We start from the raw sequence: 15207 nt of genomic DNA, 5'->3' as shown, positions 1-15207 counted from the left end.
AGGTTTTTTTAATTAGATCTAATTTTTTGATAAAATAATTACCTATATGTAGTGGGATCTGACAATGGCAAAATGTAGTTGTGTTGTGCTGAATTCATAAATACATGTTTTTAAGACATTTTAGGTGAAATGAGGTATTAATCTCACTTGTGTGATTGCTCTTAGCCTAATATGATGATCGAGGCTCCCCCTGAAGCTCCAACATTATGACTTCTTAGTGAGATTGTATATCATTTGTTTAATTCATTGATCTTAAAATCAAGTCTTTCAGTGTCATTCATTTTTATGCTATTTTTTCTATTTAACCTCCATTAGTTCAAATTCTTTCACATTTTGTCTTTGGTGAATGTGAAAATGGAAAGAGGCATATATATGATGTTGATTTGACGAAATACATGCTCATTAGATATTTCAAAATGATGTCGCATTTTCTAAATGAGTCTAATTTTTTTGTTAAAATAATTACTCATAAATCTCTAGCTTATTCAACAAACTCATAAAATTTCCAGCAACTCACGCTATTTCCTATACTCTTAAGAACATATCACACACTTTTTTTTTTCCTTTATCATTTTTCTTAGGTGTAAATTCATTTGTCATTTTGTTATATTTTCTAAGTTTATTTCCCTCTTCTCATGAAAGAAAGGAATGAAAATCTTCTTGTATGAAAACACAACTAACCCACCTTTTTTAGCATGTTGTGTCTCTGTCTGATCTTATTTGTATATATCTTTATAGCACAGACATCAAGAGTCTCACACTGAAGGGAAAGATGTTCACGTGTCAAGTATGAGTTAAAGTTCAACATTAAATTCAAAAGTATATTTTGAGCAACATATAAGTGAGGTGACCAATATAACTTATGTCTTTTATGGTTTTGGTAGAAAGAAATTCATTGTGGTTTTTGATTTTATTTAAATAACGACATTAAATGTTAAACCTCAAAAATTATTACGGTGCAATGATAATTAAGGTGTTATTCCATTTATATTTTTCTTTATAAAATTAACCATAAATGTATTATTATTTTTTTTATTATAAAAGACTTTTATGTGCACTATGCTACTAAAAGGGAATTGGATTATCTCCATTGAAAATTTTCTCAATTTTTATCCATTTTCAATCTACACGATTAAAATACAAAAACCATTTTTTTTATAATTTAATTCTCAACTTCTCTCTCATGTTTAATTGTTGAGATTACACTGAAGAAGATTTGAGAGAATTTTCAATGTAAAGAATCCGAATCCTACTAAAAGACATGATGTACTTTGATTTTTTTTTTCAAGAATTTTTTAGAAAAAAATCAATTTAATTTAGTTGCTGATATATCAAAATCAATTTATTCTATATTACTTATTTTTATGAGTTTAATCAATATTGATAGCAATACAATTTGTTGTTTATCATATGTTTTAATATCCTTTTAAGGTTGATTTCGTGGTTGCGGGGTCAGGTTTATATACTCTCAGCTTTTATACTTGCCTTTATTTAATATTTATTTCTTTGCTTAAAAAAAAGATAATAATACAATTACTTCATTAATACAAATTTCCTTCTCTACAAAAAATATTGCACATTAATGAAAAGATATACATTAATAAATGTAAATCAATCAATATCAAAATAATTTAATACCCTAATAAACAGTAATTACAATTATTTACTTTAATATAGTTAAGGCAAGGTAGTTAACGTAGTAAATAGGTTTTATTTTGATGATGAATTTAAGTGCAAAATCAATTGTCATATTAATGTGTGGTCAATTACAATAGTAGTATTGTCTTCTATCGTCTTGTTCATGCCCTTGCTAGATACATCCTTAAGACAATTTCCTAAAAATATAGAATATTGATTCAATTTATAACGTCACCACCTATTATAATTATAATTAACATCTATCTTCCAACTGAAATGGTAGTATAGCTACTATCATAATTATCACTTTCATGCCAAATAAAAAGTTCCAATTAAAAGAATAAAGAAGCACGTTTGTCTTTTGTTCCCTTTGGATCTCAACTATACTTTTTTTTCCTTTCCATAATTCAATCTTCATGAATATCGTCTATTCATGAATAATTTCTGCAAATTAAAAAGTCAAAACACACAAAAAAAGTTATAAAATATTCAACAACACAACTTTATACCGAAGAAGAAAAACTACATTGTATTTGTTAAAAAAAGAAAAACATACTTAGAAAAGACTTTCAATAATATGAATTACCAAAACTTGTGATTCTCTTACATATATCAAAGAAATCAAATAAGTTGTAACAACACATGCGTCATGTACATTAATAAGAGAAATGTGTAAAAAATTGACATTGTAACAAAGAGAGAAAATAGAGGTTCATAGAAGACTTTCAATAATATGAATTGTGAATAGAGAGTTGTGTGAAAAGTGTGAGAGTCAAAACGGGTATTTATAGCCAAAGACATAAAGTAACCAAAATAATCAAGTGCTTGATTCGTGCATATTGTAACGGAAAAAAAAATTGTACATTAATATTCATCAATTGGTGCATTTGATCTTAGAAACAAAATCGTAATAATTCAAACCAAATGATTTTATTTTATTGATAACTTTTTTTTTTGACAATTTTATTTTATTGATAACCATATATTTGACATCTACTTACGCACACTATTTTTTGACCAAATATATTTTTATTTAATTTTAATGTGTAACAAAAAAAACTAAAAATGTGTATAAACATATTATGTACCATATCATTCCTTTCATGCTGCATAAACTATGGAAGACGTTACTAAAATTTAGAGAGCTGTCTCTTCATATTTAAAAAGAATTGTTGTGATAAAAAGACAAAAAATAAAGGAAACGAAAACAAATAAAATTATAAACATATGTGAGAGAGAGAGAGAGAGAGAGAGAGAGAGAGAGAGAGAAGGTGTGTGTCACAATGAAGATAGAGAGAAAGGATGTGTGCTACGATGAAGATGAAAATGATGACAGACATATTGACTATATAGAGGGGGAAAAAACCTAAGTAAAAGTTAAAAGGATGACATGTATGCTCAAATTTGATTGGTTGGTAATTTTAATCATGAATCATGATTGGTTGATAATTTAAATCATGAATCATGGTCAATTTTTATTGGTTGATAATACAAAACATATTCATGATAGGCTATTAAAATTAAAATGTTTATAATTTCCATTTTGCTTTTTAGTAAATTAATTGAAATAAATTAAATTTGTGTGAGTGATGCAAATGACATAAATAGCATGTGAGTAAATATATGGTAATTTGAATCTTTGATCAAGCAATTAATGAGATGAAGCAAGAAGGAGTTTCAAGTGTACTTTTCAAAAAAAAAAAAACGGCAAATATTTATAATAAAGATTATTAGTATTTGGTTTAAAAATAAGTACCAAAACTTATGGTTAAATGTTGCAATTGAAATGTTTGACCGATCGATAAAGCTAATCGTTTTTTTTTAACAAATCGGCTGATTGTTATATGCTTTGAATGATCCATCCTGGACATTATTGATATTGCGTATATTGAAAAATAATAAGCATCATCAATGTCATGTATTGTAAAAAAATAAGCCTTAATCATCGTTGGTAAATTAAATACTCTTATAAAATAGAGATAACATTTTAGGGTCAGATTTAAAATAGAGATAACTTGGTTGCTATTTATACTTAAATACTCTTATCAATGTCATGTGTTTAGTGTTTTGAAACAACACGGTATCGGGTCAGATTCACCATCTTGATTTCCGCCCCTGATTTTTATATTAGGGTTTGGTGTGTTGCTCTGATACGTATTAGGGTTTGGTGTGTTGTGATAATATTGGTTTGGGCATTTTAGTATAAATAGCAACCAAGTTATACAATTGGAGAACTGAATCATTCTTTTAGCTATGAAGAAAAGAAGGGTTCGTTCAACTTCTTCTTCTTCTTCTACGGTTCAGGTTAGCTGCTACTGCTTTGTATATCTGTTTGAGAATCATATCTGCTTTGTATGAAATAATCATAGTTTTTCTTCATATCCAACTAATAAATTTATTTTTTTCACAGCACTCACTCTACAGTTGTGGAAACAGTTATGTCGATAGAATCAGCAATTTACCAGATGAGTTATTGCTTTACATTCTCTCTTTTCTCCCAACCAAACTGGCTTTTACGACGGCCATTCTTTCCAAGCGGTGGACACCGCTCTGCTATTCACTCCCCGTTGTCGACCTCACCTATAAAACCATAAAAAAATGTAGAACCTTCAAGCGCTTCCGTCGTTTTGTCAATAATGTCATGCTCTCTCCTCTTTCAACCAACCAACCCATCAAAATTTTCCGCTTCAGTTGTCTCCTCAGATACCACCAGAGAAATAGCAGATTTAATGTAACTAAATGGCTGGAAGCCGCAAAACAGCGTAATATAGAGGAAATTCATCTCACGTTGCCTTTACACACCTTGATACCCGATCTTTTTGTCTCTCAAACCCTTGTTGTTCTAAAACTTGAAAGTTTAGATGTTCGAAAGAATACTTCATGTGTTCATCTTCCATCACTCAAAACCCTAAGCTTGACATCAGTTTCCTTTGAAAATCGTAATGATTACATAAATTTTCTTTATGCCTGTCCTAATCTAGAAGATTGGCATGCTGAACCTATCTTTTTTCTGAAACGTGATGAAAAAAATGCATCAGAAGGGCTTAAAATCTTGACATTGCCTAAATTGGTTAGAGCGAGTATAAGAATAAGGGATGTTGTGGTTAACGGTGTTAACAATGTCAAGTTTCTACACATAGGCATGGATTCCACAAAAGCTTTCTCTTTGAAAGCCATTCCACTCTTTCAAAACTTAATTTCCATTGAACTAGTATTTCCTAGTCATTCATATATTTGTTGGGGTGATGTAGTAGAACTGCTCCGCCATTGTCCCAAGGTTCAAATTTTTTTCATTAAGAAGGTATTTTTGTTTGCTAGTTGTTTTTTGTTTATGCATATATTTTGATAAATGTTATTTGACCGATCATTATGGCGTCATGTGATAAATGTTGTTGCTGACCTCACTTAGTTGAACAATGTTTGTTTATTGTTGTATATATTTTGATAAATGTTAATCTTTATCTCTTTGACAGTGGATGTTTACCAGCTTACAGAAGGAATGGAAATGGCCAATTTCAGGTCTTGAATGTGTTTCATCTCACCTTAGATCGTGTACTATTTTAAATATTGATGGCTTGGCTAATGATATTGGATTGGCAAATGATATTCGATTTGCAAAATATATTTTACAAAATGCGAGTCTTTTACAAGACATGAGGATCGGCGTTGCTACTTATGGAAAGCTTTTGGGAAAAAGTCCAATTAGAAAAGAATTGTCCTCCTATCCAAGGATATCACCAGGATGTAAACTTTCATTTGAATTTAAGCGTGAATACTAGAATCATCAGTGTTTTTCATTACTTTCTTTTCTAATATGCAACCAATTAGTTTGATAGTTTTGACAACATATATATAGGCTTCGTCCTACTGAACAAATCAACTGGATGGTGATCTTTGCTATTTTTGAATTCTATAGATAGGCTTGGTCCTATTGAACAAATCCACCGGATGGTGACCTTTGGTAATCATGAATTCTATGGTGGATTACCATTGTGGCTTGATAATGATTTTGTTCGCATGCTTTTAATTGTATTGCATTGAATGTGAGGGTTGTTCCAAGTCCTGATTATTGTCAGAGTTGTTTTGAATGAAATAAACCAAAAGAATAAATCAAGCACCAGTGTTACACAAATTGGTTTAGATCATTGACATATGAAGATGTTCCATGACCTTTCAAGGAAAGGAAGATCGTTTCTGCTTGTTAGTTTAATTCAATATGTTTTATTTCTGAATAAAATGTATACGTTGTTAGTATGCAATGAACACAGGCTACTTAAATACGATAATTTGAACTGAAATTTTGTTGCAGTCATATGCTGTTGATTTGCATACATTTTTTTATGTTCGTACTTGTCTACAGTGTGACATATTATTTCTGTTTCCACTTCTCCATATTCTATTATTTAGAGGAGGAGGCAAAATTCTGCTTTTGAATTTGAATCCAATTAAAAAATGGACAGTCTTGTTTTCACATTACTTAATGATTATACCTAATGGACAGTCTTCTAAAAAAATGAATTGTATATGTTTTTACTTAATGGACAGTCTTGTTTTTACGGAAGTGAATTATATATATACTTCTGTGGATGTAAAGTCTTCATATTTATTTTCTATTCAATTTCCTTTTCTCTCCCAAGGGTAATGCTTATTACTCACACTGATTACTGTCTCATCAATATATTCTTGTTTCTATGACATATATATTACTAATATTATCGCAAGAACCTAATATTCAGTTATTGGATATTTGTTACTTTGTTTTGTGCTGATAGGAATCTTTAATAGAAAATGCAGTAACTTTTGAAGGTTAAAATTTTGCTAGTTTGCGAGTAAAAATAGAAACGTTGGCTTTGGCATGAAAAATATCTGAGAATTTGGCGCAATCCTGTATCCGTTTTTAAAACTTTTAGTGTCAAAATTAAAAGTTTTAGGACTTAGTCTGGTCTAGGTAATTTACAGCTTTCTGAAAATTATTGTCTACTTATCAAAAAATGGGACATTCATGGGTGAAATTAAGTTTTCTAACTCCAAAGGGGAGAATATAAAACATGAATTCCTATATTCTTCTTTAGACTCAAGGAAGTTGGCACATTCATGGGTGAAATTCTGAACGATATTTTTTCTATCTTCTTTCGTTTTTAATTTTAGTCTATGGCTTTTGTTTCGTCATCTTTGTTAGTTTGAGCTTATTGCCATGCAGCTCAACAACATTGGATGGGACCAAGCGGTTCTACTCTTTTTTTGCAAATTCATCAGTCTCACTTCTCTCCCTTGCTTCAGATTCATCACTATCGCGGCCTGGAAACTGTGAAAACGAAATTGTTACTTCCTCTAAAGGAACCTACTAGGCAAATAATAATAATTTCTACCTTCATTTTATTACTATTTATGCACTACATGATGTTGCTAAGTATACCTTCATTTTATTACTATTTATGCACTACATGGGTAACTACATTCTCGTTACCCATTTTGTTTATTTGTTAATCTTGCTTTGTCACAATGATAATCAACAAACAATGTTTCATCCAACATTATGGAGTTGTTGTCCTATATAGTCATAGAAGAGGATTTGCTTATAATTAATTCCAATAACAAGCCTTCTAAGGTAAATAGCATATCAGAAAATTCTCATACATCTTGAAAGGTTAAATAACAAATAGGATTGAAAACTGTCCTGGACTTGGCGGCTGAACTCAGGAGAAGTTAATTTGGCCGCTGTTCTGTCAAAGTTATTAGCTCTGGTTTCACCCACAAAATATTGTAAGAAAATCAATTAACATTTATCCAGAATCAAACAACTGATCTGACAATAAAGAAAATGAGTTACTGTGTTACATACTCTCTTTCCTGCAAACAAAACTTAATATTCCTGTAATTATCTTATTCATAGTGCTGCCACTATTACACTTTCTTTGTTACCAATAGAAAGATCCAAAGAAAATACAATGGCAAGAGGTAGTTACAATACAATTTTGTTCAACACATTGTCACAGCCTCTAAGAATTGGTACTTTAAAAAATAACCAGATAAGTTATATGTCATAGAAACAAGATAGAATAAATGCAACCACAAGCACGTGCACAAACACATACATGACTTCAGATAGTAGAAAAAACATTGTCAAAGCCTCTAAGAACTGCAGAAAATGTATGCAAATCAATAACATTATCGTATTTAATTGAAGGATAACAGAGAAAGAGATAGCTGACTTCATGGACAATGCAGTTAACGAGGTGTACCAATCTGAACCATGAAGTTTATCAGAATCAAACCACAAGCTCCTTAACAGTGCCAACATATTCCATTCTCAATTTCAATGTAATAGAGCAAAACAAAATTATGAGCATGCAAACATAATCATTATTGAGCCACAATGGTAATCTACCATAGAATTCATCCCAGCTAATTAGACTTATATATGTAGTCCAAACTATCAAAATAAATGGTTGCAACATATTAGAATATAAACTAATGAAAAAACCGATAATTTTAGTAACTATCCCATTCAAATGAAAGTTTACATCCTAAAGATATCCTTGGACAGGAGGACAATTCTTCTAGAATCTGACTTTTTTCCAAAAGCATTTCATGAGTACTTATGCCGATTTTCATGTCTTGTAAGAGATTCACATTCTGCAAAATATATTTCGTAAATCGAAGATCATTTTCTGACCCTTGAAAGTTTGAAATAGTACATGATCTGAGGTGAGATGAAACACATTCAAGAGCGGACGTTTGGCATTTCCATTCCTTAGATGAGCTGTTATTCCTCCACTGTCAGAGTGATCATAAATAACATTTAACAAAATACATAAAAAAAGGAACAAGCAAACAAACAAAATAATACTAGAATGGCGGAGCAGTTCTGCTACATCATCCCATCCATGAAATGAGCCATCCAGGAATAGATTAATATAAATCAAGTTTGGAAACACTAGAATTACTTTGAAAGAAGCCGTTTGATATGTGGCTCGTGTTATTATGTTTAAACACTCACATTATCAATACCATTAAACATAGCATCCGTTGAACTAGTACTCGCTCTAACCAATTTTGATAAGGTCAAGGAACTCATCCCTTCTGCTGGTACATTGTTTTCATCACCATTTATCTCACTAAGTGCACAGATAGGTTCAACATTTAAATCTTCTAGGTTAGGACAAGCAGAAAGAAAACTTATGTAATCATTCGGATTTCCAAAATGAACATATTTCAAATTTAGGGTTTTGAGGGATGGAAGATCAACACAAGAAGTATCACTTGCAATGTGTAACGTGTCAAGTTTGAGAACAACAAGGGTTCGGGAGCGGAAAATAATGGGATTCAAGGTGTGGTAATACAAATAGAGATGAAATTGCTCTACACCTCTCTGTAATGCGGCTTCAAGCCTTGAGGCTAAACGTTCGTTGATGATGCGACGTTGAATGAGGCTTCCAGACCAGCAGTTGATGCAAAACGTTTTGAGGGGTCTGTTGGTTGTATATCGAGAATGAGATCATCGACAAACCGACACAAGCGATCAAAGGTTCCATAGTCTTTGAAGGTATCATCGTCGAAGTTGAGAACCGACACAAGCGACAAACCGACACAAGCGATCAAAGGTTCCATAGTCTTTGAAGCGACCAAAAATCCCTACAATTTTGTTCGGATTTCATAATCCAAAAAGGAGGGTATTTTTGAAAAAATAATAGGGCGTGAGTAAGTATTAGGGTGGAAAAAGAAATAGTCATCTGATATCTATATATATATATATATATATATATATATATATATATATATATATATATATATATATATATATATATATTAAAAATTGGGCCTTTTAATATAAATATCCCGACTTGGAGATTAGCATTCAAGATTTGCAGCTATGAAGAAACGGAAGGAACAATTCATTCAGGTTCACTAATTTTTCTTCATAATTTCTACACACCGATTGGGTTCTCAAAGTTTCACTGCACTCCGTTTGTTGTTTTTTTTTTATTTGATTAGACCCTAACTAGCGTCAAACTGCTGGAGCGTCAAACTTCTTGATCATTCAGTTAAAGGGATTATTAAACTAACACAAATTCGGGTTTACATGCAGGATGCACCTTTCAACAGTGGAAACAGTTTAGTCGATAGAATCAGCAATTTACCAGATGATTTATTGTGTCACATACTCTCTTTTCTTCAGACGAAACAAGCTTTCACTACAACCATTCTTTCCAAGCGGTGGACCACACTCTTCTATTCAGTCCCTGTTCTTGACTTCAACAATGAAATTTTCAAAGACCTTGAAAACCTTTCATCGTTTTGGTCGTTTTGTCGATACTATCATGCTATCACCTCTTTCAAGTATCAAATCCCTCAAATCATTTCGCCTCAACTATTGGTTTGGAAACCGCATGCAATGTCATCATAGAATCTTCAACAAAGGCTTTGCCTCCTGGCTTGAAGTCATTAAACAGCGTCGTGTTGAGGAAATTCATCTTAATATGTATTTCCACACCTTGAATCCCATTATTTTCATCTTTAGAACCCTTGTTGTTCTCAAACTTGAGCGGTTACAATTGATACTTCGTGTGTTGATCTGCCATCGCTCAAAACCTTACATTTGAAAATTGTTTGTTTTCAAAATGGGAATGATTACATCATTTTTCTTTCTGCTTGTCCTATCCTACAAGATTTACATGCTGAATATATCTATATAGTTAGTGATAAGATTTTTGTTGAAAAAAGTTCACAAGAGGCAGAAGGGTTTAAATCCTTCACCTTATCTAAGTTGGTTAGAGCGAGTATCAGTTCAACGGATGATCTGTTTAACGGTATTGATAATGTCAAATTTCTACCCATAATCACAGGATTCAAAACCAGACCTCTAGAGGCTTCTTTCAAAGTCATTCCATTGTTCCGAAACTTAACTCATTGTGAACTATTGTTTGGTTTAGGCTCATTAAATTGCTGGAACGGTGTAATAGAACTCCTCCGCTGTTGTCCCGGGCTTGAAATTCTATTTATCAAAAAGGTTTGTTGAGTTGTATGTTTGTTACTTTGTTTGCACGTTTTTTTCTCTCACTTACTTTGATAAACGTTTTTCTTATCTTTTTGACAGTGGACAATGACCAGCTCATCCAAGGAAAAGGAAATGCCCAACTTTCGGTCTCGAATGTGTTTCGTCTCACCTCAAATCATGTACTATTTCAAACTTTCAAGGCTCGACAAATGATCTTCGATTTGCAACATATATTTTACAAAATGCGAGCCTTTTACAAGACATGTCAATCGGTGTTACTACTACTAGACAGCTTTTGGAAAAAAGCAGGATTATAGAAGAATTGTCCTCTTGTCCAAGGATATCTCTAGGATGTTGTTGAGGATGACTCAAAATTTGGTGTTTTGGAGTTTTGGAGGAACAGAGAAATCGTGACACGATTTCGTGAGCGTGGCACGATTTTGGTATGTCGTGAACATGTTTTCTGGATGTTCAATCGTGACACGATTTTGGGAAAACGTGACACGATTTTCGGCTTGCTGGGCAAGTTTTCAGGATAAGGTTGGTCGTACCTTGGGTCGTACGTATCAACCGTGTCACGATTTGGACAAACGTGACACGATTTTGACAGATCTGAAACACGTTTTAAGCACTCCATGACCCATTTTGTTGGGTAAGCTTGGTGAATCTCATGGAAACCAAAGGAGGGAACTTTTAGGGTTTTAGATACTAAAGGTTGAGGGTCCTTGGGTGAGGTTCAAAGCTTCAAGATGTGAATCTTGGAGAACCAAAAGAGGGGACTCTTGGGAAAAGGGTTGGTGCCTTTTGGGGAAGATTCATGGGGTTGGGAAACACATGATGAAGAGTCTTTTGTAAGCAACATGGGTGAGTCTTGTGAAACCAAAAGAGAAGATCCTTAGTGAAATCAAAGGCTAAGGGTTGGTTCTCTTTTGGGGGTTAGATTCTAGTGTTGGGAAACAATTGTAAACACCTTGGGAGAGTGAAAATTCATGAGTGTCTTGTTCATTGGTGAGATTGGGAAAATGGGTAGAAATTAGGGTTGTTCTTTGTGAGCTTGTTGAAGCTAATTTCTTGTAACCCATTTGTATCTCTTTGTAAGAACTCATTGATAGTGGATTGGAGAGATCAATCTCTCCCCCAGAGTAGGTCAAGTTGGACCGAACTGGGTGAACATTTCTTGGTGTTGTTATTTTTCTTTACTCTCTTTATCTTGTTTATTCCTTGGTTGGATTGTGGTTTTGCTATGCACTTGGTTTATAGACTAGGTTTATATTGTTGTTGTTGCTTGTGGTTAATTTTGGTCGTTGGTTGCCATTGATACTTGCTCCACACATCATAGTTTGTATTGGTGTGAAATTTGAGTCCGGAATTCACAACAGATGTAAACCTTCATTTGAAGTTAAGTATAGTTACTAGAATTATCAATGTTTTCTAGTTTCTATATAGGCTTGTTTATTGTCACAGTCGTTTGATTGTACTTGTTACTGGAATTTGTTGGCACTATTGAGGAGCTTTTGGTTTGATTCAATATAGACCACACTAGATGTTATGTAATAAAATTCATTGTGTTTGATATCTTTGGTTGAGCATCCATTTTAGATTATCACAAACTTCTATAGTTAAGAAGACTGAACAGTTTGGCCTAAAACATCTATCTACTTACTATATATTAAATATCAATCCCTATAATTTTACCATTTTGCCCTTATGAGGGGCATTTTCGTAATTTCATAATTAGTGGAACTTGGTTGTTGCCACCTCACCATGATATGGGTGAATTTCCCATTTTGCCCCTCACTAATTTTTTTAATTATTTTATAATTTTTATATTTTTAATAACTTTTAACTATTTTTCGATTTTTTCTCCCAAATTCAGTTGCTTCTACATTGCCGTTGTGGAAGATTAAGGTATCGTTTGACCCGACTTTTTTCCAACTTCTCTACATTTTTAAGGAGAAATTAGGCCAGACACAGCATCAATTAAGTACTTACTAAAAAAACGTATTTTTTTGAATGCATAAAATTGAATGGAATGAGCTTTGGCCAAAAGTTGTTGAATATTACTTTAAAAAACTTCTTCTCGACAATTTATTTCACAAGCACCTCTTTTCAACTCACGCTGGGAACCTTTTCTTTTATTTTTTAATATTATATTTCAATATGTTTTTTTCTTCCATTTAACTTTATTTTTTTTATTTTTTTTGAACCGTTCCATTTAATTTTTTAAGGAGGTTCTATTTAATTTTATTATCTTTTTTTCAAATGAATTTTATTATCTTTTTATCACTTATATATTTAATTTCAATATCGTTTAATCATCACAACCATACAAATATTTTTATTCACGCTGTCATTTAATGATACCAAATATTTTTATTTCCTTTCTTCAACCTCACAAATATGCACACACACATTAACGTTTAGAGTAATATTTTATGTCCGTCTGTCTGTTTTTTTGTTACGCTAATGTATATAATTTTTTTTAGTATTGCTTGGTTGAGTGCTACCTCACCGATTTTTTTAACTATTTTCCAATTTTTTTATTTTTAACTATTTTCAAATTTTTTTCCCAAATTCAGTTGCTTCTACACTCCGCTGTGGGAGATTAAGATACCGTTTGACCCGGTTTTTTTTTCAACTTCTCTACATTTTTAAGGAGAAGTTAGGCCAAATACAATATCAATTAAGTACTTACTAAAATATGTACTTTTTTTAATGCATAAAATTGAATGGAACGAGCTTTGGCCAAAAATTGTTGAATGTTACTTCAAAAAACTACTTCTCGACAATTTATTTCACAAACATCTCTCTTCAATTCACGTTGGGAATTTTTTCTTTTATTCTTTAATATTATATTTCAATATGTTTTTTTCTTCCATTTAATTTTTTTTTGAACCGTTCCATTTATTTTTTTTAAAGAGGTTCCATTTAATTTTATTACCTTTTTTTAAAGCAATTTTATTATCTTTTTATCACTTATATATTTAATTTCAATATCGTTTAATCATTACAGCCTCACAAATATTTTTATTCATGCTGTCATTTAATGATACCAAATATTTTTATTTTCTTTCTTCAATCTCGCAAATACACACACACACACACATTAGCGTTTAGAGTAATACTTTATGTGTGTCTGTTTTTATGTTGCGCTAATGCGTATAATTTTTTTTGGCGTTGCTTAATGCGTATGATTATTTTTATAAAATTTTGATTTTAATTAAAAGTAAAATTGTAGATGTCTTTTCTTCAAAAAAGGTCTAAATGCTTAAAAAAATTATACTTATATATATATATATATATATATATATATATATATATTGCACCTTTATATTGTAACAAACTATGCATATCTTTTTCTTATTCAAGAAAACTAAACATATATGTTTCAAAGTTTTGTCCTTGTGAGTTTGGCTCAGATGATAGGATAAAGGCATAAATATATGCCAAGTCCGGGGTTCGAACCCCAGACACCATAAAAAAAAAAATCAATGTTTGTACAATATTTTGTCAAACAACATTTAACTTAAAAATAGCTTTAAAACTAAAAAAACAAAGAAACCAAACAACTTTAGCTTCTTTCTTAAAGGCCTTTATTTTAACTTTGTTTTGAAGTAACTTTTAGACCGTAAAAAACCTTGGACAAACGGTATCTAAGTTCAGTTGGGAACACTGTTTCACTTTCTTCTTCATAAGAGGTCATTTTCTTCCTTTTTTCATGGTTCTGAGACCATGCATGACTTGAATTGACTGATTTTTATGACTTGAGTGGTTCATTTTTCGACACTGTTTTAGTTTTTGCTTCATCATAGGTGGTTTTCTTCCTTTTTTCACGATTCTGCATGTTATGGTTTTTTTTTTTCAATTGTTAGTGGATTATGTACCAGAAATTGTTATGTTGCATGGCTGTAGAAAAATCTTCCTTTGTTAAATGGAGTATAGTAGAGGTCATGATGATTGAATTTTAGCTCATGGTAAGGTTTTGACACAATTGTTATTTTAGCTTCTGGTACTGTAGTTGAAAAAAATTGATGCATGTGAGTTATTTTAGTTTTTGTGAGTAATCCTAAAGCTGTAACAGTTTTCATATTTGGTTTATTTTTTCCTATATCATTGAGATTCAGAAAGTTGATGATACAGAAATTTGTGCATTTAAGATCAAGTTGATTTGATGATACAAAAATTGATCACATAGAAATATGTTAGCTTCTTTCGATATCAGAATTAACAAAGGGAATAAAATTAAATGATGTATTATTGTATTTTTATATAGGACTTTCAATGTCAATGGATTATGACTACATTAAGGATCTCACAAACGATCTGGACATTTGGAAAATAGGATTTGGAGTGCTGGATTCTTGGATTGTGACCGGTAGTAATAAGAATCAACATATGAAGTTCATTATTTGTGATGCAAATGTTAGATGAGTTAGTTAAAATTTGTTGTAATTTCCTTTATGATTTATCAATGTTACTTATTAGTGTACATTTTGATTTATTTATATTTTTTGGTTTCTTTCTCGGATTTAGGGTGATCGAGTTCATGTAATAACTCTATATAGAGAATT

The 15207-nt window shown here is 31.5% G+C and overlaps 1 protein-coding gene and 1 pseudogene across 1 annotated transcript; both read left to right on the top strand.

Moving 5' to 3' along the window:
- Positions 1 to 3891: 3891 nt before the first annotated feature.
- On the top strand, positions 3892 to 5547 carry LOC146913259 (putative F-box/FBD/LRR-repeat protein At4g13965). The gene is made up of 3 exons (XM_085718838.1): positions 3892 to 3968; positions 4075 to 4939; positions 5112 to 5547. The coding sequence occupies exons 1-3, from the start codon at positions 3892 to 3894 to the stop codon at positions 5415 to 5417; spliced, it is 1248 nt and encodes a 415-aa protein (XP_085574964.1). The 3' UTR covers positions 5418 to 5547.
- A 4174-nt stretch (positions 5548 to 9721) lies between these two features.
- Positions 9722 to 10849, top strand: LOC146913258 (putative F-box/FBD/LRR-repeat protein At5g25850; annotated as a pseudogene).
- Positions 10850 to 15207: the final 4358 nt, after the last annotated feature.

The sequence above is a fragment of the Medicago sativa genome, chromosome 6 (genome assembly GCF_051527215.1).
Source record: "Medicago sativa cultivar Bolivia chromosome 6, Bolivia_mono, whole genome shotgun sequence".
Taxonomy (NCBI): Eukaryota; Viridiplantae; Streptophyta; class Magnoliopsida; order Fabales; family Fabaceae; genus Medicago; species Medicago sativa.
Note: the sequence above shows the minus strand (reverse complement) of the source record. Positions and strands in the feature narration are given on the sequence as shown.

What these genes read in the sequence shown, in the direction of transcription:
- LOC146913259 (XM_085718838.1), top strand. Translation starts at nt 3,892, where the DNA reads ATGAAGAAAAGAAGGGTTCGTTCAACTTCTTCTTCTTCTTCTACGGTT. An exon ending in TGCTACTGCTTTGTATATCT is followed by an intron (nt 3,969 to 4,074) that starts GTTTGAGAATCA and finishes TTGTGGAAACAG; the next exon opens with TTATGTCGATAGAATCAGCA. An exon ending in AAATTTTTTTCATTAAGAAG is followed by an intron (nt 4,940 to 5,111) that starts GTATTTTTGTTT and finishes TCTCTTTGACAG; the next exon opens with TGGATGTTTACCAGCTTACA.